The 26,981-nt window shown below is 33.6% G+C and overlaps 1 protein-coding gene across 10 annotated transcripts; it reads right to left on the minus strand.

The window, feature by feature from the left end:
* Window positions 1–2,150: 2,150 nt before the first annotated feature.
* On the minus strand, window positions 2,151–14,077 carry LOC107897151 (protein MLN51 homolog). Of its 10 annotated transcripts, XM_016822501.2 has the most exons (13): window positions 13,248–14,077; window positions 11,631–11,733; window positions 11,309–11,511; window positions 10,385–11,211; window positions 9,815–9,929; window positions 9,310–9,432; window positions 8,611–8,666; window positions 8,451–8,508; window positions 8,269–8,339; window positions 8,109–8,188; window positions 7,583–7,633; window positions 7,384–7,472; window positions 6,896–7,285 (listed from the first exon to the last, which is right to left on the minus strand). In XM_016822501.2, the coding sequence occupies exons 1-9, from the start codon at window positions 13,784–13,786 to the stop codon at window positions 8,312–8,314; spliced, it is 2,052 nt and encodes a 683-aa protein (XP_016677990.1). In that variant the 5' UTR covers window positions 13,787–14,077; the 3' UTR covers window positions 6,896–7,285; window positions 7,384–7,472; window positions 7,583–7,633; window positions 8,109–8,188; window positions 8,269–8,311. The 10 variants fall into 10 exon arrangements, with proteins under 10 accessions (XP_040945757.1, XP_040945755.1, XP_040945759.1 ...); XM_016822502.2 differs by lacking the exon at window positions 7,583–7,633 and having other exon boundaries at window positions 8,113–8,188; XM_016822500.2 differs by lacking the exon at window positions 7,583–7,633.
* Between the last annotated feature and the right edge of the window lie 12,904 nt (window positions 14,078–26,981).

The raw sequence follows: 26,981 nt of genomic DNA on the forward strand, positions 1-26,981 counted from the left end.
GAGAAGAATCACTCATTTCACTATGTAATAGTTCAAATCCACAAGATACTAATGCTTAAGCGGCTAATTTCGTTGTTGCTCTTCTCATATATTTTCTTGTGTTTACAAAATTTCCAATTATTTTGCATTAGTGGGGTAATGTTAGTAATGTAAATTTATTTTCAGCAATTACAAACCATTATTTCCAACAGTTACAAACCGTTTTTTACTATTACAAAAATATTAAATATTTTTCTGACTGTTACATGGAAATATTATCATTTTGCCCTTTCTAAAATTCTATAAATAGGAGGCATTTTTCCTTTAGTTGATATACAACTAAAAAATAAAGTTTTTTCTACTCTCTCTCGACTCTCTCTCACTCTTTCTAAAATTTTAGAATTTTTCTTAAATTACATTAGAGAAAATTATGTCTAGGGGTTTGGGTTTTAAGCGAGACTGCCTGTGACCCTCCAAACTTTCCTGGAAATTGATCCTAGTGTGGTTTCTTCGATTAATTTTATTTTCAAATTATTTCAAAAAAGCAATATCAATTGAGTTCTACCTTCTTTATTTGAGTGTACGAATATTGCAGAACTGTATTAACCTTGGGGACGACGTCCACTATACGATTACACCAAACAGGGCAAATTCGTTTCTAAGGCAGTGGTTCCTCCATGGCACAGTAATAATTTATTCATTTAATCTTGGTTTATTTTTTAGTCAGTGCTAATGAGTTTGTTTTGCAGTAGTTTATTTTTTCAACAATCACACCCGGAAGCTATTGCGCACAACTACTTTGGATGAAATGAATGTTGTCTAATTATGGTGTTCCAACTAATGTTCTGATAGTATATTGTGACAATACCAACGCAATCAACATTTCTTAAAATCTAGTGTTGCACTCACAAACCAAGCATATTAATATAAGACGCCTTAGTAAGGGTAGCCCATTTGGCAGTTTGCTTAAAAAGGGAAGATAGTATCTAGTTGTTGATTATTTTATGGTTGTTGCTACATGACTATGATGGTTGTTGATTTCTTATTTCTTAGGTAGTTTTTAATTTATTTTCTCATGTTGATATTTCAAACACTCTTTTTCTTGCTTTGGTGGATGAGATTGATAATTTATTTATGAATTCAGTTATACTCCATGCTTACGATAATATGAACACTTTTGTGATAATGTGATACTCAAAGTATGCATGTTGAATGGAGGAGTTTCTATTTGAAGCATGGTGGTATGATTAGGGGGGAGACATTTACCAATTTTGTACTATGATAACTTTGCAATAGTTTTATGATAATCATTTGTTAAAGGGATTTGTCAAAATGTCAAAGGGAGAGATTGTTATGAACTTTAACCGGCTATCCCCATGTTTCATTATTTGTTCAAACATCAAATAGAATAGCAGTTTAGGACAAATAAAGTGTCTTTGTTTGTTGGCATTTGTGACTTGCATGATTTTTTTGAATGGTATCTAAACAACAAATGATTGATGGTTCGTGCAACAAAGTAACCTTATATTTGGTGATTTATTCTTATCCATTGGTCGAATTTTCTAGAGTGAATGAGCAATTTTAAATGGTTTAAAATCTTATCCTTATTCATAAAGTTTTGAATTAGTTTAAAATTCCTTGGTGTTGAAGCTAGATTTCAAAAATTAAAAATAGAGGTGTTTTTGTAGATAAAGTCAATTTCGGATATTCCATTGCACTATGTTGTGTGCTTGTTGAGTGCTTTAAGTCGAGTATTTACTTATCTTTGTTTTGTATTTTTGCACTTTGTTAGACGTTTCTTAATTTATTTTATTTGTGAGGATTTTTGAGTGAATGATTGTAATTGGCTACAATTATTCATCGTTGTAAGGGTAAGTTGAATTTTAACTAATAAGTTATCCGGATCAATTGCTGAATAAATTCATTCACGTAAGGTTCCACAAAGTACGATTGTTATATCTTAATTACGTTAACAAATATCGAGTCTTAATCTATTTCTTCCCGTTTAACTTATGTTTAAAACCTCTATTGGAGACACTTAACAAACTGAAAGTTTTTACAAAAATTGTATTGAAAATAATGTTATTTTTTCTCTTCCACTTTAAAACTTTATTAAAAATGAATCCTGGTTGAATGAAACCATTTTCAGTTCCAATACAAAATGGGAGAAATTAGAGAAATCAATCAAATGAATTAGATTGGGGAATCTTCAGTATTTTGCATTGATTCAAAAACCAATTAAAGAACGAGAGGAAGCAACTTGGCGTCTCATACCCCTGGTTAAAACCTCTACCAATCTCCCGTACATATGCCGCTTCAGATACTGTTTTCCTACCTTTTTACGTCCGTCCTTCCCCATTAGCTTCCTTGCTGTCGGGTTTTTCAGCATATACCTCAGATTTTCAGCAAGGACCCAGTTCCCTGCACGGCCCATTGGATGAAATAGCCCACTCACGTTCTGCTCCACTATCTCTTTTGTGCCCCCACCATCCGTGCCTAACACCTGTTCTCATAAATTAATACTATGTGTTTCAATTTGTCCCCTAAAATAAACAACGAAATCAGACATAATTTCCTTACCGGAAGACCAAATGCCATTGCTTCAACAGTCACTCTGCCAAACGTTTCCCCTACTCCCTGCACGTTATTAACATAAAAAGAATTGAGCGCACATCTATACTAATTTACTTCCAACACTAAAACATCCATCAACAAGCTATCCACCTGGGAGTTCATCACGTAAACATCTGCTGCTGCATACAGTGATGAGACACGTGTAGTTGCTGGAGTCCAGAGTACGGACTCTGACAACTTTGGATGCTGAGACAAGAACCGTAGAATTGCTTCAACATAAGGTACCTTGTTGCTTTTAGATCCAACAGAACCGATGAGTATTTTTACAGCTTGTTCCTGTTTTCTTCTGCTGTCAAACACCAAATTTGTACAAGATGCATCAGCATTGCATGACTTTTTAACCAAACCTCTTAAATGATGTTTTCTAGCCAAGGCTGACTCATCTAGCCTTATATCCAATGTTTTTTTAACTTGAGAACCAGTTCCAAGAGGATCTTGATCAATCATAAGGTTTACTGACTCAAGAAGCAAGAGTTGGCCCTTTCCAGCGTTTATGCTACTTAGAGACATCACAAGCATATCACTATCTTTCAAACCCAGCTCTTTTCTTACTGCATCTCGTAATAACCGCCTTTTCTCAATCATCTTTTCTGGGCTAGCCAATGGCGTGTTTAGAGAACAAGGGATTCCAGCAACAAAAGCCAGCTCATCATTAACAGCAAGTGGAACAATAGAAGGCTGAGATCTCAACTTGATATTTTCTTCTTGACACCAGTTAAGCCACTGTTTACTCTGCAATTCAGATAAGAACATGAGCATTTTCACCCGGTGTAGAACATGCTTTGACCGGTCAAAGTATTCCCTTCTGTTTTCCATAATCCACCAAGCAATTTGACTTCCTCCAGCTGGGAAATGAGCTATATATTGATCTGAAACCAACACATTGCATCTACATTACACCACTCTTAGGTATAAGGGAAATGACAATGAAACATAAGTTCAAGAGACCGACAAAAACCAATGAAAAAGTCCATGGAAGAGTATCATCTCAAGCATTAGAAACATGGCATACCGGATCATCTAACTGAAGGCATGCGTATTGTTTACTATATTTTCTAAGAAATAAAAGATGATCACCTTTTCTAGGAAGGCCTGAACAAGGCATATGGCTATCGAAAATAAACAGCAATATTGCAAAATTATTGAGACAGAAATCGATTTTCCTTTTGGATCATGTTATCATATGCAAATTTAGTATAAAGATGAATCATTAATCAAAATGGAAGCATTATTACACACAAGATATGGCATAATAAATCAACTTTCTTGTTAAATGAGAAGGCACTATGCAGCTAAAAAGTAAAATGATGCGACCTTGTAATCAATTATAGCTGATCTTCATATCTGCAAAAGCAATTACTCGGTTTTGAAGGAAAAATATAAACAATTTTCCAATAAATAACTCTCACCAATCCATGAAGCACAGACTGCTGATCCTGCAATCACAAGGTCTGCCTTCATAGCAGTTTTGAAGCTAAGATCTGCTCTATCTTCAATGACTTTGATCCTTCTCCTTGCAAGCTCAGACATCAGTCCTCCCTTCTTACTTAGAACCACAGCAGATATAGTGGCTCCACAGCTCAAAAGCTCTGTTGCCAGCTCCATCATTGAAATGGGAGCCCCGGTCATGGATAGTTCGTGAAATACCAACACTAATCTTCTATACCTAACAAGGCGAGCAAATTCCCCCTTCCTATCACATGTTCCAAACCGCTTTTCAGGGCTCCACTCCAAAACCCTGTCCTCCAATGACCCAAATGGACCAACAAGTGATCCATAAGTAGAATTTTTCAGCAGAAATGCCTGTTCTTGCCCCTCGGCGTCACCATTTTCCATGTTGATTGTTGCCTTTGGTTTACCATGCATCTTGTGCAAACTAAATCTTGCTCTTTGACTCCTTTTCTTCCTAGATGAAATGTTATTTCCCTTTGCCAAAATCACAAACTTTCTGTCACTATAGACCTGAGGTTTATTAGTTCCATTTCTCACTGCTACCAAACTGTCATCAGCAAGCAAATCTCGTCGTGTGTTCAGTTCAGCATCCACAAGCTTATTTCTTGGATCACCACTGAAACCCAAAAATTCCTCTTTGCTATGACCGTGAGCCCACCAGGATTGGAAATAAAACCCAAGATAAGCCCAAAAGGAAATCAAAAGCAGCAAATACACTGAGCGGTTGCTCCTAAACCACTGAATGCCACCAGTACCATTTCTAGCTTCTTTTCTTGGAGTCCAGCTTGAAATCAATCTCCGAAATGTAGGAAAATTCCTTGGGGTTGATCTTCCTGATAAACTGGACTTAAAACCACCTTGCCTTAATGACGATGCTCCCTTGCTGACACTTTCCTCCATGAGCTTACGACAATAGTAAATTGCTGAAAAGGTAAATCAACATTCTTCAACTATTAGCTAATACCAAAAACACACAGCACCTAAAGGCCAATACTGTCCTTCTAGCTCCAAATGCTCAAAGCACCTTCTTCTACAACTTTCTAAACTAAAACCTGCATTAATGAATAAACTCCAGGTTTGATATTCTTCAGACAACAGCATCAACATCTAATAACGCGTGAAAGTAAAAAATATGGTTGCATCAATTTTACTCTAAGAGCATCGAATAGGGTATATATCCGAAACCAGTATGTTCAATTTTTTTCTGAAGTCCTATTATACGGAAGATCTATAAAGGCTTATATCCGATGTCCGTACATGCGTTACACACAGGTACCCTTTCAAAAATAATGAAGAATCTAAGCAATGTATAGGCAGGTAAAAAAACAGAAAGGAAAAAGATACATAAACCAACAGCCTGGGATTAGTTTAGCAAATTAAAGCCGTCTGAGACTACATTTAATTAATACTACCATAAGATTGGAAAGCAAAATTTGGGTTCGTTTGATTTTTTTTTCCCTAGCATTTTTCAACAACTAAACAATTAAACTAATAAAAAGCCACGTCAAAACTTTCAAAAATACCCTCAGGTTCGAAGGAAACCTCAAGTTTAGATACAACCAAAGAAGATCACAAGAATACATTCTTTGGATGATCAGAATATTTCATATATTTACTCAGCAACCAAACAGTTCTTAGGAAACAAAAGAAGTGCAAAAACCGAAGAAAAAGGAAAGGTCTTCAACTTGCATAACGTTCACATCGTCTTGACAGCCAAACACATCTTTGTAACGAACTTGGAAGTTGGTAGTATAACAAAACCTAGTAAAGGAAAATCAAGAAACCAACAAATCAAACTTTTAACTATGATAGGAGATTAAGACCAGCAAAAACAGAGCACTATAGCTAATGATCACATCTCTTAAACATAAACGTAAAACAAAAAAAAGCATGCTTACGATACAAGATTCAAAGGTAATGCAGAGAATATCCTTAATATCTCTTAAACATAAACGTAAAACAAAAAAAACATGCTTACGATACAAGATTCAAAGGTAATGCAGAGAATATCCTTTCTTTTTTTCTCGATTTTGATCTCTGTTCTTGATTGATCTCAGCTTGCATTAAAGAAAATATTAGAGAGTGGAAGAGCGAAAATGGTTGGAATTTTTTTTTATATTTTTTTTTAACGGATCGGACCTGCTAAACGGGTTTTGTAAACAAAAACTTTTGAAGATTGGCCGTTGGCGGGTAGATGGGGATTGTTCAAGTGTAAACAGCTGTATGCTCCATTGTGTTGTGCATCGTCAGATTAAATCTATTTAAAGGCAATTTTAGGAGAGCGCTTGATAAAAAAAGATGTTTGACTTGGGTGGCAACAAATAAACAATTACGCTTTTTTATTTACTTCCTCCCTCTTTTGGTTCCATGATCATTTTTTACTTTTTACAATTCATGAAATTTTTATTAAGATTTCTTTGATGTTTTATAATGTTGTATAAAAATGAAAAAAGTGAATTATATTTGTATAATTTAAAATGTAACAACCTTTTATAATGAGAAAAAAATAATTTAAGCCGAATATGTCATCTAATATTATCAATAAAATGAAAATAACTACCAATACCTCTAATAAAATGTAGATACAATGGAATCAACATTCGAGCTAACTGACGGACATAATTTAATAGAACAAAACGTCAACATAAACCATTTCTATATTTTAAAATTATTTTAAACAAGTTTGAAAAAGGGAGATTACTTGAAGCAAATCCAATACAGGAGGGAGAGCACAAGAGATCAGGTGACTCACTCATCAACCACTTTAGGACTCAATCTAAAGCTATATGCTATAATGCTAATCACATTTCACAACATCCAAGAGATATCATCAGCTAAGCTTGCCCTGTTACGTATGTAAAACCAAACTCAATACAGAAAAACAACAAACAAGGAGCTTTGAAAATAATGCTTCAAAACCAACTTAGCACCCCCATTTAACTGATTAAATTAAAGAATCCACTGCTCAAATAATAAAAAGTAAGAAACACAAATACCAAAACCATCTATGCTTCACCAACACCAGACTTAACTCATCAACAAGCAGCCAAGTAAGCTTCACCAAACACAAATATCAACACCATCTATGCAAATAACAATAATAATCTAAAATTCGCCAACCAAACAGCTGCTGCACAATAATTCCTGTTCATACTTTTATGGAGAAGCCAGCCTAAATTTCTCACAAGCTTCACTAGAAAAATCAAGCCACAAGAAAAACCTGTTGAGAAACATTAACGGCAATTTTAGTAATATTTGCACTGTAACTAAGAGCAGAAAAATACATTCTTTTTACTAATATATCATATATATTCATACCGCAAATTTAAACGAGGGAATGCTACCCATCAAGCCACAATAAGATTCTTAAACTGAATGTAGCACGACCAGGCGTTTGTCAAATATAACTGCCAGAAAGAAATTGCAAGAGTGTGTGTTATTTTAGCTTATTAGAATCACCGAACAAGGACATCTACAATCAATGGGTGAAAATTAAATATTATGAATAATAACATACTGAATTTGAACTCCTTTAAGATCAAATGCCTAGAAAAAACGTCCAAAGTGCCTGAAAACAATGGGCCATGTAATCAAGGCCAAGTTCTCTAAAATGCCACCAACATATCCATAGATTGTCTTTATTGCTTAAGACCTTGACCTTTGCCAATTACCGAAGATATGGTCTCTTTTTAAGGCTTAATAACCAAATACACCCTCAACTTCAATAACAAATGGAATTAAGCCTCCAATCTTTTTAATGTGCACATAAGATTATAAATCTTTTATTTTTCTGTAATTACAACTGTAAAATTTTAAATTAATTAAAAAGGTCCAAAAGGAACAACCATTAAGTTGTTCTATAACTTAAGTTGTCTCATAAAAGGTCTAGTTGGAATAATGGAAGAAATATTACAACTTGCCACATGCCTATTTATGACGTGAAACAATTACCCAAGAACTAATAATGACTTTCTTCTAAAGAAAATGAACTTTTAAATCCAAAACAGAATAAGCAGCACTAACTAGGGATGAAGTCTGATTACCTACAATATCCTGGAACAGATTGTGGCCCAAAGTGGTCCAGGTCAAAAGCTAGAGATCACAAAGGGCCCGAAAGAAAGGCCTGCCCACCAAGTAATTCACGAATAAGAAATTCCAAACATCCACAAAGATATAAAAGACTTTAATCACAAAATTTTTAACCTTTATCAGTTTACTGCGACAGGCTCCATGTTAAATGAGTAAATCACTTGCTAAAGCTCATCTCGGAGTATCTGCATGTAAATGAGGGGTAAGACATTAAAACGTTTATATATTAGAAGATAGAAACAGAGTGAAATTGTTTTTCACCAATCCACGGTAAAAGCTTAAGAGTTTCAACTTGCCTGCGAGGCTGCTTATTTGGGTTATTTTGTTGTTGCCCAAATTCATCACTCACAGCCTCTGCATAAGAGACATTCTTGATTAACTACTAAAATAAGGAACGGAAAAAGCAAATGTTAAAAGATCCATCAAACCTAAGATAAACAAAAGAGGACTGCTTACCAGGTCTTTGTGAAGGCTTCCATTCATTATTTGGTTTGTTAGAATTTTCTTCTTTGCTGCAAAAGGAGATTAAATATTATCAAAACAGTCCGTAAGCAACAAGAATAACAACATGTGACTTGTTAATAGAATAAAACACAATAAGCAATATTGTCTGTCACCTCAACTCCCTCAAACCCTCCCCCCAATCATGTAGAAAATGTGATACATTTATCATCAAATATACCATAAAACATAACAAAATAAAGGTAAATACATCAGTAGGCCATTAAAGAGATAAAATAATAACATCAAGCCAACAGACTCTTTTAGACATCTTTCAAAAATTATTTTCTGTTTTGCAGTTAATCTAAGTAAAAAAAAGCTGACAGTGCAATGATACAACCAAGATTTAATATACAGAACCATACAAATTCAACTCAATTTAATCATGTCTTAATATTTCCTGCAAAGACATTCCCACTAGATTCCAACTAGATTCCTGCAAAGACATTCCCACTAGATTCCAATACTAATTAGGATACTTAATATTTCCCTCCCATTCAACACTGACAACAAAAAGGAAAATGTTCAATGCTCCTAGATCCCAATACTAATTAGGATACTTAATATTTCCCTCCCATTCTGGCAACCCGAGGAAAACATAACAGTCAAGGCTATTAAAATCAAGCTGGGGAAAACCAAAATCATACTACTAACCTTGAGGATCCTGTTGAAGATGTCTGTCCAGAGGTACGAGCATGATAAGCCCCATCAACAGTGATATAAGGTGAACAATATGTTGCCCCTAAAGCCCCAGCAGCACTTGTAAGTACCGGTAACCTAAACAAGAACACAAGAGTAGTTAATGCTTTTAGATAAACAGATAAATATATAAGAATTACAAGAATGAAAGCAACAAATTGAAAGAGAGAGATAGCACTGCTTTGGTATTATGTCCATGATCAAACCAATTCCAACCTTGCCCTTTCACTAGTCAAAATCATTATAGCCGCAAAAGGCTTTACATGAAATGTGGTGAGTGTAAAAGCAGCTTTACAATGTCTAAGTAATGTTTCATTATGGAGAGGTAACTTCCTCCATGAGAAAACCAATTGGCCAGATACTGAATTAACCAACACCTCATTTCTCAAAGAAAACCAGATGTAATCCACACACACACACACACAGAGAATATATATACAGGGCTAGAGTGTTGTTGTACCACGTCATTTCTGAATTTCCCAAACCAAGTTGTGGCTGGGCAACATATCCAGGAAATGCCATGCCAACAGCAGGAACACTGAGGCCACCAGGGTGCTGACCCCCATATTGCATAACTGCATAACAATGATTTAGAAGAAGAAACAAGAAACATTGAGAAGTTCAGCTTATAAAAAAATTAATACAAGGAACTACGAAAGCATAGCCAAGAGAAACTATAAAATAATAGAATTAAATCTAATCAACTCAGTGGATAAAAGCTATTCTCTAGCACCCACCCCATAAATTAACAATGGAGACAAATGAAGTCAAACAAACTCCAACCTCTCACAAACCCAGAAATCCCTAACCAAAACAAACTATGATCAGGAGGTAAAAGTTCATTTGTTATTTAGCCAAAAGGCCATTAAAAATAATGGGATGAAAACTACTCTGATATTTACTAAAGCATTTTATTTAATCCTTACAAAAATTCAAGAAAAAGGGTGCCCAGGATTTAGCATGCACTTTTCCAAGTAAGACAATTTCCCCTCCAGATAAATTAAAAAACTAAAAATATGAAAAGCTTTACCTGGCAAAAAGGCAGGAAAGTTTTTATCACCATGGCCAACAGCCATAGTCCCTGCTGGTCCCATAACCTGAGCTCCACTGTACAGAAAAGAGCCTCTTCCAGCCCCTTGAATACTGCTTTTTCCCTTGCTCACCAAGGGTTTACTTGTTTCTGAAGATTCAACCTCTCCAGATTCATAGGAATTGACTGACATAGCTGTTTTGGGTGGAGACAAAGCTTGAGGCATACCAGTATGCTGGCCCAGCTGCTGAGCAGCTCCTTGCACAGAGTACTGAGCCCTACCTTGAACAGGATTTCTCTGAACAGGAATGATCTGTGTTGGTGAAGAAACTCTATTGGCTTGGTTCTGATGAGGAGCTGGCTGATAAGCCTTCAATCCTGGGATAGCTACACCTCTACCCTGTACACTGGACTGAGTGGGTTGGCTAGTATTACCCAATGAAGATCCAGAAGGTACCATCTGCACATTGGTCAAAGGCTTCGCAGAAGCTGACATGCTGGGATCATCAATATAAAGCTTTGCCATGCTGAGAGAATCAAGCACGTTCTTCCCTCGTAATGAACTAGATTGTGAAGCAGAAAAATTCTCATCCGTAACAGAAGGGCAAAGATTCCTGCTCACACTTTCAGCATGCACATCTTTCTTCTGAGTTAAAGCAGTGTCTTTGTTGGAAGACCCCGATGGATAAAAAGGTGGGGAAGCAGAACTCAAGCTTGACGCAAATATATGTTTCAGATTAGGATCTGATACAGTATCGGCATTTGTTGCAAGGGTGGAAGCTCTACCTGAATTGGCTTGTGATGTTTTCTCACAAGGCTTTCCAGACCTGAAACATTTAACTCATTCAATGTCATTCAAACCTGTCATGGTAGGAAGAGATGGAAAATTGAAGGGGGAAAGAGCATATGATTATGAATACTCACAGTCTGCCCTGTTTTGAAGGTGCTTGACCGCTGATTTTCATATTAGGTTCATACCTCCTAGGTCCTCTCCCTCTCACCACCTTTGGAGCCATGTTCTGGTGGTTGTTTTTCCCAAATGCTTTGGACCCACTTCCTCTACGATAACCACGACCTGGTCCACGATTTTTACTCTGAGCTCGATACCTGCCTCTAGATGATCTTCCCTGAGTGCAGAAGAAAAAACATGTCAGTAAGGGAAAAAAATAAGATTAAACGAGATTAACAAGGAAAAGAAACACCAATCAAGGCAAGTAGATTATCAACAAATCTACAAAACCATTACCTCCTCATAATGCTTTTCTTGCAAAGTCATCTCCTCAAACTTGTCATGTCCCCATTTCCTATCATCTTTGGATTCCCACAAATTCCTTCCACCACGTGTTCGCCTAAATTGGACAAATCAAGTTGATACACAACTTTATTAACATTTATAGCAACTTGAAGGAAATGGGCAGTACAAGGACATGGTAATACAAACCTTGACGCTTAAAGATATACCATAATGCGTATTTAGCAATGAAAGCAGAGTCCTAAATCTATGTACCTTTCCACCATTAGTACCAACCTGGACTGCTCATACTGATTGGTACAAGATTTTTCTTTTAAATTTTCTTTTAATCTTTTCTCTTATTGTATTCTTTTTATCAACTCCTAATGCTTTCCCTTTCATGTTCAGTTCTATTATTTTCATAATTTCATCCAAAATAATACATGTTCATTAGATCACAATAATTAATAATTTTTTATATTTATTTGAGGTTTGAAATTTTCAGATGTTAAATGTTTATCATTTTTAAAATCTATATTTGCATATAAACATATAGATGCATGTAATGGAAGTGTATTTGTAAGTTTATATATTTTATTAAAAATAGTAAATAACATTGGAAAACCTGAAATAAAGCAGCATTTATATGTACCAATACAAACAGTCCCCATTAACAAGGCCAACAGTTAAATTATACACCAAGTCTTTACAAAATATGCACATAGACTATGCATGCAGTCAGCCTTTACACTCACACCCTCATATATCAATGGTAAACAAATTAGAAAAATGGATATAAATACAGATTTAGACCATAAAAGCTTATGTTCTTAAAACCTCATATAGTTGTCATAGTACCGACAATATAGAAAAAGAAAAAATATATGTTCAGAATTACTAGCAACTTCATATAGTAGTCATAAGCAGTCATAAGTTATAATGTCATCAAATAACAAGGTAACAATCTGAGCCTAAGTTCTGACCACATAATGTTATATTTGCTATAATATTGGGCTGCTCAGTTTTTTATAACAGAGGTCCAGATCAACTACCCCATTCCCAGATCAAAACAGGTACCTTTTAAGCTCTTAAAATGAATGAACAATTAAAGCCAAAAAAAAAAGGATTCAAGGGCATCTAGATTGCCACATTCAAGTCCTCAACCCAAATGTTAAAACTACGAACTAAAGTTTTATCACCATTCATGCATGCTAAGAAGTGCAGGTAAGCAGCAGCTCCCATGCAGGCTACAACCTTCGATTTTCTTAAACCTGACTAATCATAAACCAAATCAAAATTCAAGATAACAGAACATAAGAAAAACAGCATAAGAGCATAAACATCATAGGTGTCAAAAACCTAATATTAGCACATTAGTTATCAAAATGTAACACTAGTTCAAGAGTATAAAAATTTTAATTTCCATTATCCGCATAGGGAAGGTAGGGCAAGTGAGCATTCCAATTTCAATCATTAAACAGAAGAAGCTACAACAGGCATAACAGACAATCCATATAGAAAATTCACCATATACCTTTCCGTAAATTGATATTTACTACTTAATTAGTTAAACAGCTATAAAAAAAACCAAAGAAAATTGGAACCCATAAAGAGAAAAAATGAAATTAATACCTATGACGACCGCCAACATTGTCTCGAAATCTATCATCGTGCATATAAAACACCCCAGCAGTGGGCACAGAAAAGGGCTCATTCTCCTTCTTTTCCTCTTCATGTTCCTCTCCAATGTGATTATTATCAATGCCCAGTCCTTCATCCACATCCCCATTCCCATTATCCACAACCGCTTCCTTCACATCTTCTCCAGTTATCTTCACATTGCCTCGCACTTCTACTTTACCAACTTCATCTATCTCCTCTTCATCAATTTCTTCTTCCTCTTCCTCGTATTCATCATAAACTTCTTCTTCGACTTCTTCTAAGTCCAATTCTTCTTCGTCATCATCGTAATCTGCAGCACCGCCCTGACCGTCGGATTCATCGGTACGAATCAAAGCCCTTCGATCCATCCTCGCCTCAGCATTATTCTCTTCTTCCCTTTCTCCTTCCTCATCGTCACTGGCCGCCTCCCTCCTCCGCATTGCCAGAGAACGCTTCACCTCCTCTGGATCACTCTCGTATTCCACCTCCTCTACTCCCGTAGTAGCCATCACTTTATCGGAAAACAAAGACCAAGTCGCTAAAACTTCAAAAAATATTCAAAAAAAAGAAGAAGCAATCTTTGCAACGAAGCAAAAAAACAATTCAAAGCCAATAGTCTAAAAAATAGAAGACAATCAAAACCCTGGAGCCTTGAAATTGAAGGGAAAAATATTAGGGTTATTTATTTTCATGGGATAGGGCCAGCGGTATTTAGGAAGAAGAAAAACCTAGATAGTTATATATTATTATTGTTGTTGTTGTAAAATATGGGGATTTTTTGCATAATAAAATTGAATGGAGCAAGGAGTTTGCTTTGAAATATGAAACTTTATTTTCTAATTTTTGGGTCAGGGGAAGGGACCGGTAGGGATATTTTAGGAAATTAATTAAAAGTGAGTGGTAAGATTGGAGTTGGATTCTGATACGGACGTGAGGTGTTTGTTAAAAGGAAGATTGATGATTAGGAACCAACCGGGTTTTGCCACGTTTGCATATGAAATTGAGTTATCTACTCTGTTTCTAAGTTGGCAGCAAGTGTCAACTGAACTACCCGTCCAGGAAAATTATTGTATTTTGTTGTAATAATAATTTACCATGGTCATAGGGTATTTGAGAATACAGATTTCGGCGTTTTGGTAATGAGTTCAACCCAAACCATCAATGCTGTCAAGTTAAATTCAAACAGAAAATTAAGCAAGTTTGGGATTTTTTAAATAAAATTAAAAAAAGAATAAAGTATACTAACAGTCACTCAACTTTGATCTCAATAATAAAACAGTCACTCAACTTTCAAAGAAATAACAAATCAATCACTAATGTTATCGAAAAGTGACAAATTAGTCACCCTTAACATTTTTCGTTACAGGCCTAACGGGATAAGTGACATGGCTAGTTAACTTGCTAAGTTGGATGAGGAGTCAAAGGATCTAAGGTTTGGACGGGTTTAGAAGGAAAAAAATAAAACATGGATTAGGGATTAAGGAAAGGAAAAAAGGATCAATTGGGATTAGGGAGAAAAAAAGAAAATCGATTGGGATTAACATTTTAGGATTTACTGTTGGATGATTGAAGCTTTCAGGATAAGGGTAAGACTGAACGATTTAAGGTTGAAGAATTGATATTTTGGATTTCAAGTTTAGGGAGAAAAGAAGACAACAAAAGATATCAATGGGTAGGGTTTAGGGCCACAACCGTTAATAGAAGAGAAGCAGACAATGTTGTAGCATCCACTTTAACAGGTAAGCTTCTATATTTAGTTTATGATTTTTTGGATTTAGAGGGATTTGGGTTTAGGGTTTTCTAGATTTCTTTGTTTGGAAATGTTGCATTCGCACGAGTTTATGCACTATGTATGTTTATTGTTTGTATTAAAGTGTATGCCACATTTTGATTTCTTTTGTTATTAAAGTGTATGGCAGGTTTGAATTTTTCTAAAATTATGTTTTACCATGTGCATACATATAGTCTTAGAAAAGAGACAAATTAGTTCCTATTTGACAAATCACTTCAAAAGTTTAGGTTACCTATGATTCAAAATTATATATTCATTAAATTATTTGAAAGTTTTTATTTAGGTTACATATGATTCAAAAATGACAAATCAGTTCCTAATTGTTAACAACATTTTTTAAAGGCATAATTGTAAAAAAAAAATACCTCACCGTTTAGGTTTTTTGGTTTTGTGCCTTTAACTTTTTTTTATTAAGGCTCTCAACATAACGATTTTTCCACTCAGCTTAATGGGAAATGTTAGGTGACCTTCAATCAACCCGTTAACGAATTATCCTAAGTTGGAAACATCAATCTCGACTGTACCTTCTCTTTCCCTTTGGGCTTTCATTTTCATTTGGTTTACGTCGATCTTCTCGCTTCCAGCATCACCGACGATGATAACACTTCTTCCGCCGTCAACTATGGTAAACGCGGTGGTGGATTGTCGTTGCCCGATGATGGGTGTTTCCTTTTTTATGTACAGGTTCTGCCATCTCCTACAATTAGAACATTTCCAGCTCAAGCTTTCAATTGGAAACCCAGTTCTGGTAATAACCAGCAAAACGTCAAACGAGAAGACAAAAGTTACACTGATTTCTCTTTCCAAACCTTTCAATCATCAACCAACACAAATCAGACTGTGTAATTCAACTCAAAGTATTATCCTTGATCTTTGAAAATATAAGGGAAAGGATTTTCATTGAGTTTTTTTTCCCCAATTTGCAGGAGCAACAACAAGCATGGAGCTTCAAAGAGTATGTAAAGGAAGACGATTTTTCCTCAAGGAAGAACATGGTGAAATCAAAATACAACCAGATGCAGAACTTTTCCCAATAGCGTGCCACATAAGCACGAAGTCATAGATGACATCATAGATGATGATTCTCCAGCAAAAAACAGCCGGTAAACAAAACCATGTTACTGGTAGTGGTGGTGTTAAGTATGACTCCTATTTTCAGTCAAATTTAAGAAATAATCTTTTAGTTAAACTCTGTTTATTTTTTTCAGTCAAAAACGGATTAGTTTAGATTATTTTATTATTATTTGACATATGAATTTAGCCTATAAATAAGCTCTTTTACAACCTTAGTAAAAACACTCATTAGAGATTAGAACTCATAACACATTTAGAGAATTTTGTGTTTACGTTTTAAGGGTTCTTTGTTTTTGGGTTTTTGGGGTTTAGTTTTATCTCTATCTTTTGTACACTTCATTCTTTTGCCATTATAGTAAAATTATCTTTGCCCGTGGTTTGTTATCCTCTTTGGAGGAGTTTTTCCACGTTAAATTTGTGTGTTCATCTTCTCAATTTCTTCTGCTATTTTTACTTGTTTGTTGCTTAATCGGACGATCCCTAACAAGTGGTATCAGAGTTGGTTCAATTTTCATAGATCAGCCCATTCAGATATGGCAACAACAAGATTTGAAATTGAGAAGTTCGATGGTGAGACAAATTTCAATATGTGGCAAGTTCGGATGATGGCAATTTTAGTTCAATCCGGTTTGAAAAAGGTTGTTACCGGGAAAAGCCTGAGAATCTAAATAAAACAGAATGGAAAGAGTTTGATGAAAAGGCCTTGTCTGCAATCCAGTTGTGCCTCGTGAATATGGTATTGCAGGAGGTATTGATGGAGAAGACCTCATCCGTCTTGTGGAAAAGGTTAGAAACTCTTTATGCGACTAAGTCTCTGGCTAACCGTTTAGGGTTGAAACAACGTCTATTTACGTTTCGTATGAACGAATGTGAGCTTCTTAGAGATCACATCAGTCAATTCATTACTCTTTTAAATGATTTAAAGAATGTTGAGGTTCATATTGATGATGAAGATCAAGCTATGCTATTATTGTGCTCTTTACCCCCTTCATACAAGTCTTTCAAGGAGACCCTGATTTATGGCAGAGACAAACTCTCGTTCGAAGATGTAAAGGGTCATTTGTTGAGTAGAGACAAACTCGACAATGAGCTTCATTTGGATAGCAAGGCAAATAGGCAAACTTCCGTTTTGATAGCATCAAAGAAAAGAGACAAAAGGTGTCGCTATTGTAAAAAGTTAGGTCACATCAAAGCAGATTGTTATAAACTGCGAAATAAAAGAACTACTGAAGTAACGAGGAAGATATAGCTGGTGCTAATTTGATCGATGAAAGCGGTGATGATTTCTTGTTAGTGTCAACAAGCGATAACTCCAAGCTCACGTCCGAGTGTATCCTAGATTCGGGATGTTCTTTCTACATGTGTCCCAATAGAGAATGGTTCTCTACATACAGTTTGGTTGAAGGTGAAGTTGTGCGCATGGGAAACAATTCATCTAGTAAGGTAATTGGTATTGGTACTGTTAAAATTAGGATACACGATGGGACGATTAGGACACTCTCAGATGTTAGGTATGTACCTGATTTACGAAAGAATCTCATCTCCTTGAGTATTTTAGACTTGAAAGGATGCAGAATCAACATCAAGTCAAGCGGCATTAAAGTATCTCGTGGAGCTCTCATTTTGTTAAAAGGTAAAAGAACAGACATTCTTTATATTCTGGAAGGTTCTACAATGACCGGTGAAATTGGACGTCCCTCGTCCGTTACAGAGTTGAAGTCAACTCGTTTGGAGCGGAGGCAACTTGGTCATAGGAGGGAAAAATGTATGACCGTTTCGTTGAAGAGAGATTCTCTTTTGGATGTAGGTTTTGAAAAGTTAGGGCACTGTGTTCGTGAAAATCAGACCCAGGTTAGTTTTGATTTGGCAGTGTACAAGTCGAAGGCTAGAAGTCTTCCAGTTTCTAAGCACAGATTCGACTCAGTTAATTCCCTGCATAGTTCAAGATAGGCTCGTGGCGGGCTTTGGCAAAGATGGCGTTGTGGAAATATGAGTCAAGGTGGAGATTTGTTAAGTATGGCTCCTATTTTCAGTCAAATTTGAGAAATAATCTTTTAGTTAAACTTTGTTTATTTGTTTCAGTAAAACACTGATTAGTTTAGATTATTTTATTATTATTTGACATATGAATTTAGCCTATAAATAGGCTCTTTTACAACCTTAGTAAAAACACCCATTAGAGGTTAGAACTCATAACACATTTAGAGAATTTTGTGTTTACGTTTTAAGGGTTCTTTGTTTTCAGGTTTTTGGGGTTTAGTTTTATCTCCATCTTTTGTACTTTTTATTCTTTTACCGTTATAGTAAAATTATCTTTACCCGTGGTTTTTTATCCTCTTTGGAGGAGTTTTTCCACGTTAAATTTGTGTGTTCATCTTCTCAATTTCTTTTGCTATTTTTACTTGTTTGTTGCTTAATCGGGACAATCCTAACAGGTGGTGATGCTGTTGTTGGGGACAAAATGAAGTCATTTGGTGCTGACTTTATGGCAACAACTGGAACATCGAATGAGGAAAGTAAACTGGATTCTGGATTGCGTTGAAGGCGAAAGGGAAAACCATTCTCGAAGAAGGCAAAGAAGCATTCAAAGAAAGAATTAAAGAAGGCGAACTAGAAGGTAACGAAGACGACTGGTCCGCCATTGAAGCAATTGATCGAACAGATTCTTGACATTGAGTAATCTTTTTATTAGGTCATTGCGACATGGAAGCTTCACCAAAAATCGGCTTCCATTATCGCTTCTTGAACCCAAAATAAAGCTCGTTCCCTTTCTCAACCTCCCAATATTGCACATCACCAACACCCTTGTTGGATTCACCACTATTTTTAGCAGCGACCATTGATAAAATATATACTTTAAACAACCACTGAAAAGCACTCGCTCTATCTATCTAAAAACACAAAAACTTTCAAAATCAAACAACCCAAATTGAAATAAGGTCAAGTTTCAAAAAAATAGAAAGACCAAAGTTAGAATCTGGAAATTGAATTCAACAACTAATAAATATGGAATCTATCGAAAAGAATCGGATTCGAATTCATAATCTTTGACCTCATTCCAAAAATAGAGAGAGCGAGCTTTTTTTACTTCGATTATGCAACGAGCAAATTCAAAACGGGTGTTGAAGGGGTTGGTTTTTTTGTTTTTGTTTGATGAAGCCATTTATGGAGGTTTTTGGAGTAGAGTTGTAACGACCCGATAGTTATGGGTATCGAAAAATATATTTTCGGGATTTCGTTTTTATAAATTGGATTCGTAAATATTTATTAAAAATATTTATAAAACTAGATGTGTAGTTAATTAGGGTTCAGTTAAGTGAATTTGTATGAATTAAGAATAATTAGGTATAAGGACTAAATTGTATAAAAGGTGGAAATTAAATTATATATTAAAAAATTAAAGGGACTAAAGAAGGAATTATGCCATTGTCTTATAATGAGGAGGCATAAGATAGATATTTATAAATTTATTTTATATATTATAAATAAAAAATTAATATTTAAGTATGTATAATATATTATATAATAATAAAACAAACAAATAAAAGAAATAGAAATAGAAACAAAGCAAAAACGAAACAGGGAAGAAAGAAAGAAAGAAAAAGAAAAAGGAAAGAAAAAGAGAAAAGAATAAAGAAAGCCATTGCCTTAGGGGTTTCAATTGTTCAAAGTTTAATTAGTTAGTCAATTTAGTCTATTTTTCTTGTAATTTTTATATTTTTAGAATTCCGGTGTTAAATACCACCCTACCCATGTCGAAATTTTAGAAATTATTGAGCTTTTAAGTGTTATTAATGTTGAATAATTTTAGTATTAGGGACTAAATTGATAGATTTTTAAGCTAGAAATGAAAAAGGATTGAATTGTAGAATAAATTGTAAATTTTGAATAATAGGGATTAAATTGTGAAAATTTTGAAATTTAGGGATTTAAGTGAAAATAGGGAGTTAAATTTAGTTTAAAGTAAAATTTGTGTGAAAATATAGAATTAATTGTAAAGAAATAAAGTTAGTCTCGATTTAGGGACTAAATTGAAAATTAAGCAAATATTGAGTCAAAAAATTGAAATATTCAATATGAAATTGAATTGTGTTATATTGATGAATTTTAATTGTTTTAATTCCGTAGCTAAAGTCGTACCAGAATCCTTAACTAAAAAGGGGAAAGATAAAGTCGACATCGAATAGCTCGGAATTTCTGGTTTGTATTTCTATAATCCGGAACTAGTTATCAATTGTTGTATTTTTTTTTATTTAATGCATATGGTAAGTGTTGAGGTGAGTATTTGGCACTTTGACATTGAATTGAATTAAAAGTTGATTGAATGGATTAAATTGATATATATGTTATGAATATATTGATTATTTGAATTGAAATGAATATATATGTGCAAATATGATAATTAAATATTGATTGTATTTGAAAAGTGAAATTAAACCCTATTAACTGTATCGGGCTGAGTCGGATATAGATGGCATGCCATAGGATTGGAAGAGTTCAAAGATTTCTTTGACTTTGAGTTGATGAAACACTGGATGCCAATTTACTACTTCAGATTAATTCGATGAGGCACTGGGTGCCAATTTACTTCAGTTAGCCAATGAGACATTGTGTGTCAATTTATTACTTCGAATTATCCGATGAGGCATTGGGTGCCAAACTGGTGTGTTTTGATTGGATCCGTGTACCCGTCCAAGTCAAGTTAATAGGGGTAAATGAATAATAAAGTTTTATAATTGATATTGAAATAGCATGGTATGAGAAATGGAAGTGAAATAGTGAATTGAAAATAGAATGTGAAATATATTGCAAATTTATGGAATATATGAGTTATATACTCATGAAATGAATATGGAATGGATAATGCAATTGTATGATGAAATGTGAAATAAATTGTGACAAACTATTTATATAGCAAGTATGAGAAATGAGATATTTGTGAAACAAATTAAATATGATATGGTTGTTGTAATATTTAAATATTAATATGTGCTTATATTTCAATTGTATATTTGTAATTTCTTATCTTTAAATATTCGGATTATAGAAATACCACTGAGTTTTACTCAGCGTACAGTTTTGTTTTCTGTGTGCAGATTAGGTACAGTGATTTTGAAGAGTTATAATTGAGGTTGTGAGCATCCGTCTCATCACATCTCCAAGTGCCAAGAAGGTATGTTTCAAAATTTTGAATAGAATGACATGTACTTAGGAAGATCAAGTGTGTTCCAAGTAGTAGGGACTAAAATATAAGTTATAAATTTTTTTTAATGTTCAAATATATTAGTGATTAGCCAAAATCACTTTGGCACCAAATGCAATATTCCTATATCAGGTTCCTTGGGTCAAACCGGGTATAGGGGTGTTACAAGAGTGTTGAGGGGAAGTTTTGAATTTAGAAGAAATTTGTGGAAAAAAACAAGGGAGGGGGCTCTGTTTTTTTAGAGCTTATGTTCGTTGCGGTTTGACTGACGCTCAACTAACGTCTTCCGTTAAAATTAAGCTAATTTATGGAAAAATCATAATGTTGAGGGCGTCAATAAAAAAAAGGGTCAATGGCTCAAACCCAAAAATCCATAAACGTTGAGGGTCTTTTTTGCAATTATGCATTTTCTAAATGTTGATTCAAATATGATTATTATTTGTATCAAAGTGTATGGTAGGTTTAGATTTCTTTGGTTATTGTCTGCCATGTGCATACAAATAGCCTTAGGAAAGAGACAAATCAGTTCCTATTTTTATGACTATCAATATCAAGCTTCTTTGGATTCAAATATGACTCAAATATGATTTAAATATGAATCAAATATGACAAATCAGATCCTAGTTGTTACGATAATTTTTTAAATGTTGATTCAAATATGATTATTGTTTGTATCAAAGTGTATGACATGTTTAGATTTCTTTGGTTATTGTCTGTCATGTGCATGACAGAAACAAATTTGTTTGTATTAAATTGTTTGGTTATTGTACATGACATAAATGAATTTCTTTGTATTTTATTGTCTACCATATGTATGACAAAAACAAATTTGTTTGTATTAAATTGTTTGGTTATTGTACAAGACATAAATGGATTTCTTTGTATTTTATTGTCTGTTATATGCATGACAGAAATGAATTTGTTTGTATTAAATTGTTTGGTTATTGAACTTGACAAAAATGGATTTCTTTGTATTAAAGTGTATGGCATGTGCATGACAGAAATGAATTTGTTTGTATTAAATTATTTTTTGTATTGGTTATTGTCTGTCGCTGCCTTTATTGATGTAAATTTGTTTGGCAGGTTAGCTTGATGATGAATTTAATGAGAGTGAATAAGAACTGTTTAAATTGTATGTGTCTAATAGTGATGTGTCTAATAGGGTTAGGGTTAATCTAGATGGCTTAAACATGGATGATATAGAAGTAGGGGAACTATCTGATAGTGATGATTCTGATAGGTTAAATAGTGCACATGAATTTGAGATGGCCAAAATTGGCCTGAGTTCAACTCAGACAGTGACATGAATAATCCAAAATTTGAGGTTGGAATGTTATTTTCGACCAAAGACAATCTAAAAAAAGCTGTCAGGCAGTATGGTAGGTTGAATAGTTATTTTATTAAGTTCCCAAAAAACGATCAAAAGAGGTTAAAGGCAGTTTGCAATTCAAATTGTTCTTGGTACATATGGGCCTCTAGACTACACCTTAATAACCTTAATAATCAGACTTAGCAAATTATGAGTTTAAACCCTAACTATATTTGCTCTAAAGTCTACAAAAATAAAAATATAACCTCAGCTTGGCTAGCTCAACATTATAAAGACAAGTTCATTGTTGATCCTAAGTATTCTTTGACATCATTGCAACAAGATGTTAAAGGAGATTTCTTTTGCCTTGCCTCACCAAATGTAGGAAGACTAAACTTAGGGCAGTGGAATTACTTGAAGGGGGTTATGAGGCACAATATGAGAAGATATATAAGTATCTGTTGGAGGTTAGGACCCAAAATGTTGGAACAACAACAATCTATTATCTGAATAACATGTTGTTTCAAAGTATGTATGTCTGTTTGCAAGCATGCAAAGATGGGTATAAGGCTAGTTGTAGGAGGATAATAGGTTTAGATGGGTGTTTCTTGAAGGGCTACTTTGGTGGTTACCTACTGGCAGCTGTTGTGATAGATGCAAAAAATGACATCTATCCGATTGCATATATTGTTGTACTTGGAAATTTTGAACTCCTATCAGATATATTTCATGTCTAATAACCAGAAGGTAAAACTCCATTTGTTTGCTTTTTATGCTCTTTTTTTTTTGTTTAGGATGTATGCCAAAGAATTAAATTGTTTCTCTTCTCTTTATAGGGACTTGTAGAAGCAATATTTATCTTGTTTCCTAATGCAGAAACAAAACACTATGTTAGACACCTACATGTTAAAGAAAGTTGGTTTTGTAACACCCCTAACCTATAACCATCGCCGAATTAGGGTTAAGAGGCTTTACTAATCAAAACACAAATCAAAACAGACATTCATTAAAGTTCAACTTTTTTTAATATTAAACATGCAAAATTTTAAGCTTTTCTTTTGACCATTTTGAACAAAACAAAGACATTACAATACAAATAAACCATAAGAAAATAAGTCATTTTCGTATGGCTATTAATCTCATATACAATATATATAGAATTACGACCTTCAAAACATTATCTAGCCTGTACATGCCATAAGTTAAAATTTAAACATTTTAATACCAACACAGTAGATAGAGTGATGATCTTGATGATGATCCCTGAACTTGAAGCTTGATTTTTATGTCTAAGAAAAACCAAGAAGACATAAACAAACAAAGTAAGCTTTTATAGCTTAGTAAGTCTATAGCATAACTAAAATATATATAAATAATTATATAATTTCCTGGTACACTTAATGAATTCGCAATATACCATATATGTTATCATTTGAATAATTGCTATTCATAATCATCTTATTTATAACCAAATATACGAACTCATAGAATTCATATCAATGAGTACATATATATATAAACAACATGCATACAACCAATTGTATATATAAATACTCATCAAAATCTTATAACCAAATACATTTACATATCATTTACATATAGTCAAATGGATACATAATTATCAACACTTAAAACCGAATGCATATATAATTTAAAACATGAATAGCCGAATGTGTATATACATATATGCTTAACAAATATTATCATCGAATGTATATACAGTTTAAACATGAATAGCCGAATGCTTATACACATAACAAATATTATCACCGAATGTATATACACTTTAAACATGAATAGCTGAATGCATATATACATATGCACAACAAGTATTATCACTGAATGTAAATACATGTTCTTCAAATACATATGACATAATTCATATACATATCCATCATATTTAAACACATAATACAAACAGATTCACCGGCACTTAGCCTGTTAGGTTTTAAAACCTGATTCAGTACATCGGCTTTTAGCCTGCTAGACTTATAGTCCGAATTGTTTCACCGGCATTAAGCCTGCTAGACATAAAGCCTGAAATATTTCACCGGCATCAAACCTGCTAGACGTAAAGTCTGAAACATTCGATCACCTTATAATGATCCAAACTAATAATTTCATACCTTCAATTCCATTCAAAAACTTTTACATGAATATATATACATAATCGAATCTTCCATATACATATATAAATTTCATACTTAAAATTCATTACAAGAACATATACATGTATACCGGCATAATCGAATCTCGTATAAACTTACATAAATGCCCTTCCTATATTCACTAAAAGAACATATATATATGTAAGCATGCTCATTCGAATATAGCATATACATATAAATTACAACTCACATATACATATCTATTCGAAACTACATATACAATCATGAGTTACATATCTTTAATAAAATCCAAGAGTTTATACATGTATATACCTATATATATATTCGAACCTAACATATATATGTTATACATACCTTTGATTAAAATCAAGAATTTATACATATACAACATTCATACTTTAACTAAATTCAAGAACTTATATATGTATATATATCCGAGCATTATATACATATATATACATATACATATATACATACTCATACATTTATCTAAATTCAAGACTTGTTCATGTATTTACATATATATTCGAATCTAACATATGCATATATAACTTTCTTACCTAAATTCAATACAAGAAATTTACATATATATATACATGCTTATTCGAATATCAACTATACTTATATACATTTCTTACCTTTATTTCAACCCATAAATCTATACAAGATTATACTTGTATATTTGAACATGCTATATAAATAAATATCATCCATACTTCAAAATTTATTCAATCAATATACTTTTAATTATAGCTCAACACAAAATACAATTAGTATACATGTATAAATATTAACTTAACAACTTTTAATTGCTAATAGACTTACCTCGGACAGTGTAAAATCGAAACCGGACAATTAATCGACGACTTTAGCTTTTCCCCAATCCAACTCCGATTTCTTTAGTTCTTGATCTAAATATATTCAAAATGAGCTATTTTAAATATTATCACATTCAATTTAGTCCAAAAACACATAAATGGATAAATTACCATTTTACCCCTGACATTTACACTTTTTACAATTTAGTCCCTATTGCATAAAACACAAAATACACAAAATTTGTCCACATTATACAAGGGCCAAATGTACCTAGTGCTTATACAAGTCCAAACATTTCATTTATTTCATATTTTAGTCCCTCAAAAATTTAATTTCACAATTTAGCCCTAATTACTCAATTTCACCAAAAATTCAAAGATAAAACATGTTAATCTTTCACATATCTTTCATTTTTCATCACCAACTATCACAAAGCTCAAGCATTCATCAATGGCACATTTAAAAATCATCAACAATTCACAAAATTAAGACATGGGTTTTGAAGTATTCAAAGCAACGATCTCAAAAACGTAAAAATTATCAAAAACTGAGCTAAAACGAACCTTAAATCAAGCTTGAATATGGCCGAATCTATGCTTGTGTTTTTCTCTTCTTTCTTTTCTCTAGTTTCGGCTAAACATGGATGATAAAAATTGAATTTTTACTTTGTTTTTAATTAACATATATTAGTATTTTATTTATTTACCTTATTAACCTTTATTAAATAATTTATATTTCATCTAACATAAGGATAAAGTTGTCCATAGTCACCCACTATCATTTAAATGGCCTAATTTCCATTTAAGACCCCATTTTTAAAAGACAACAACAATTGAGTGCTTTTAGATTTGACCCCTAAATTTTTATTTTACGCGATTAAGTCATTTTATCAAATTAAACACTCAAACGATCAAATCTTCATACGAAATTTTCACACATATTGATTCACATACTGCAAATACTAAAAATAATATTAAAATATTTTTCTAACTCAGATTTGTGGTCCCGAAACCACTTTGTCCGATTAGGGTCAAAATTGGGCTATTATAGCTATCAAAACAAATGAATTAAAAGATGTGCTTTAGAAAGCTGCTAGAGAAAGCACTCTAAGGGATTTTGAGGATGCCATGGCTAAACTGAAGAATGCCAATCAACATGCTTATGATTGGTTGAAGGGAAAGAGCCCTGCTCACTGGTCAAGGTCCCACTTCTCATTTAGGAGCCAGTCTAACATATTGGTGAATACTTTTTGTGAATGTTTTAACAAGGTATACCCATATTTATTTTCTATATGAAGTTTATTAAGGAGCAAGTTTCATAATCATTTATATTACATACTAGTAGGTGATAATGGAAGAAAGAAGGAAGCCCATTCTGA

Source organism: Gossypium hirsutum, chromosome D03 (genome assembly GCF_007990345.1).
Source record: "Gossypium hirsutum isolate 1008001.06 chromosome D03, Gossypium_hirsutum_v2.1, whole genome shotgun sequence".
Classification (NCBI taxonomy): domain Eukaryota; kingdom Viridiplantae; phylum Streptophyta; class Magnoliopsida; order Malvales; family Malvaceae; genus Gossypium; species Gossypium hirsutum.

Bases quoted from the DNA above. Each gene is read 5' to 3' on its own strand.
- LOC107897151 (XM_041089823.1), bottom strand. From the start codon at position 6,129: ATGCAAGCTGAGATCAATCAAGAACAGAGATCAAAATCGAGAAAAAAA. The intron at 5,827-6,048 runs GTATCGTAAGCA...TTCCTTTACTAG, and splicing joins CTGCATTACCTTTGAATCTT to GTTTTGTTATACTACCAACT. The intron at 2,483-2,559 runs GTAAGGAAATTA...TTATGAGAACAG, and splicing joins CAATGGCATTTGGTCTTCCG to GTGTTAGGCACGGATGGTGG.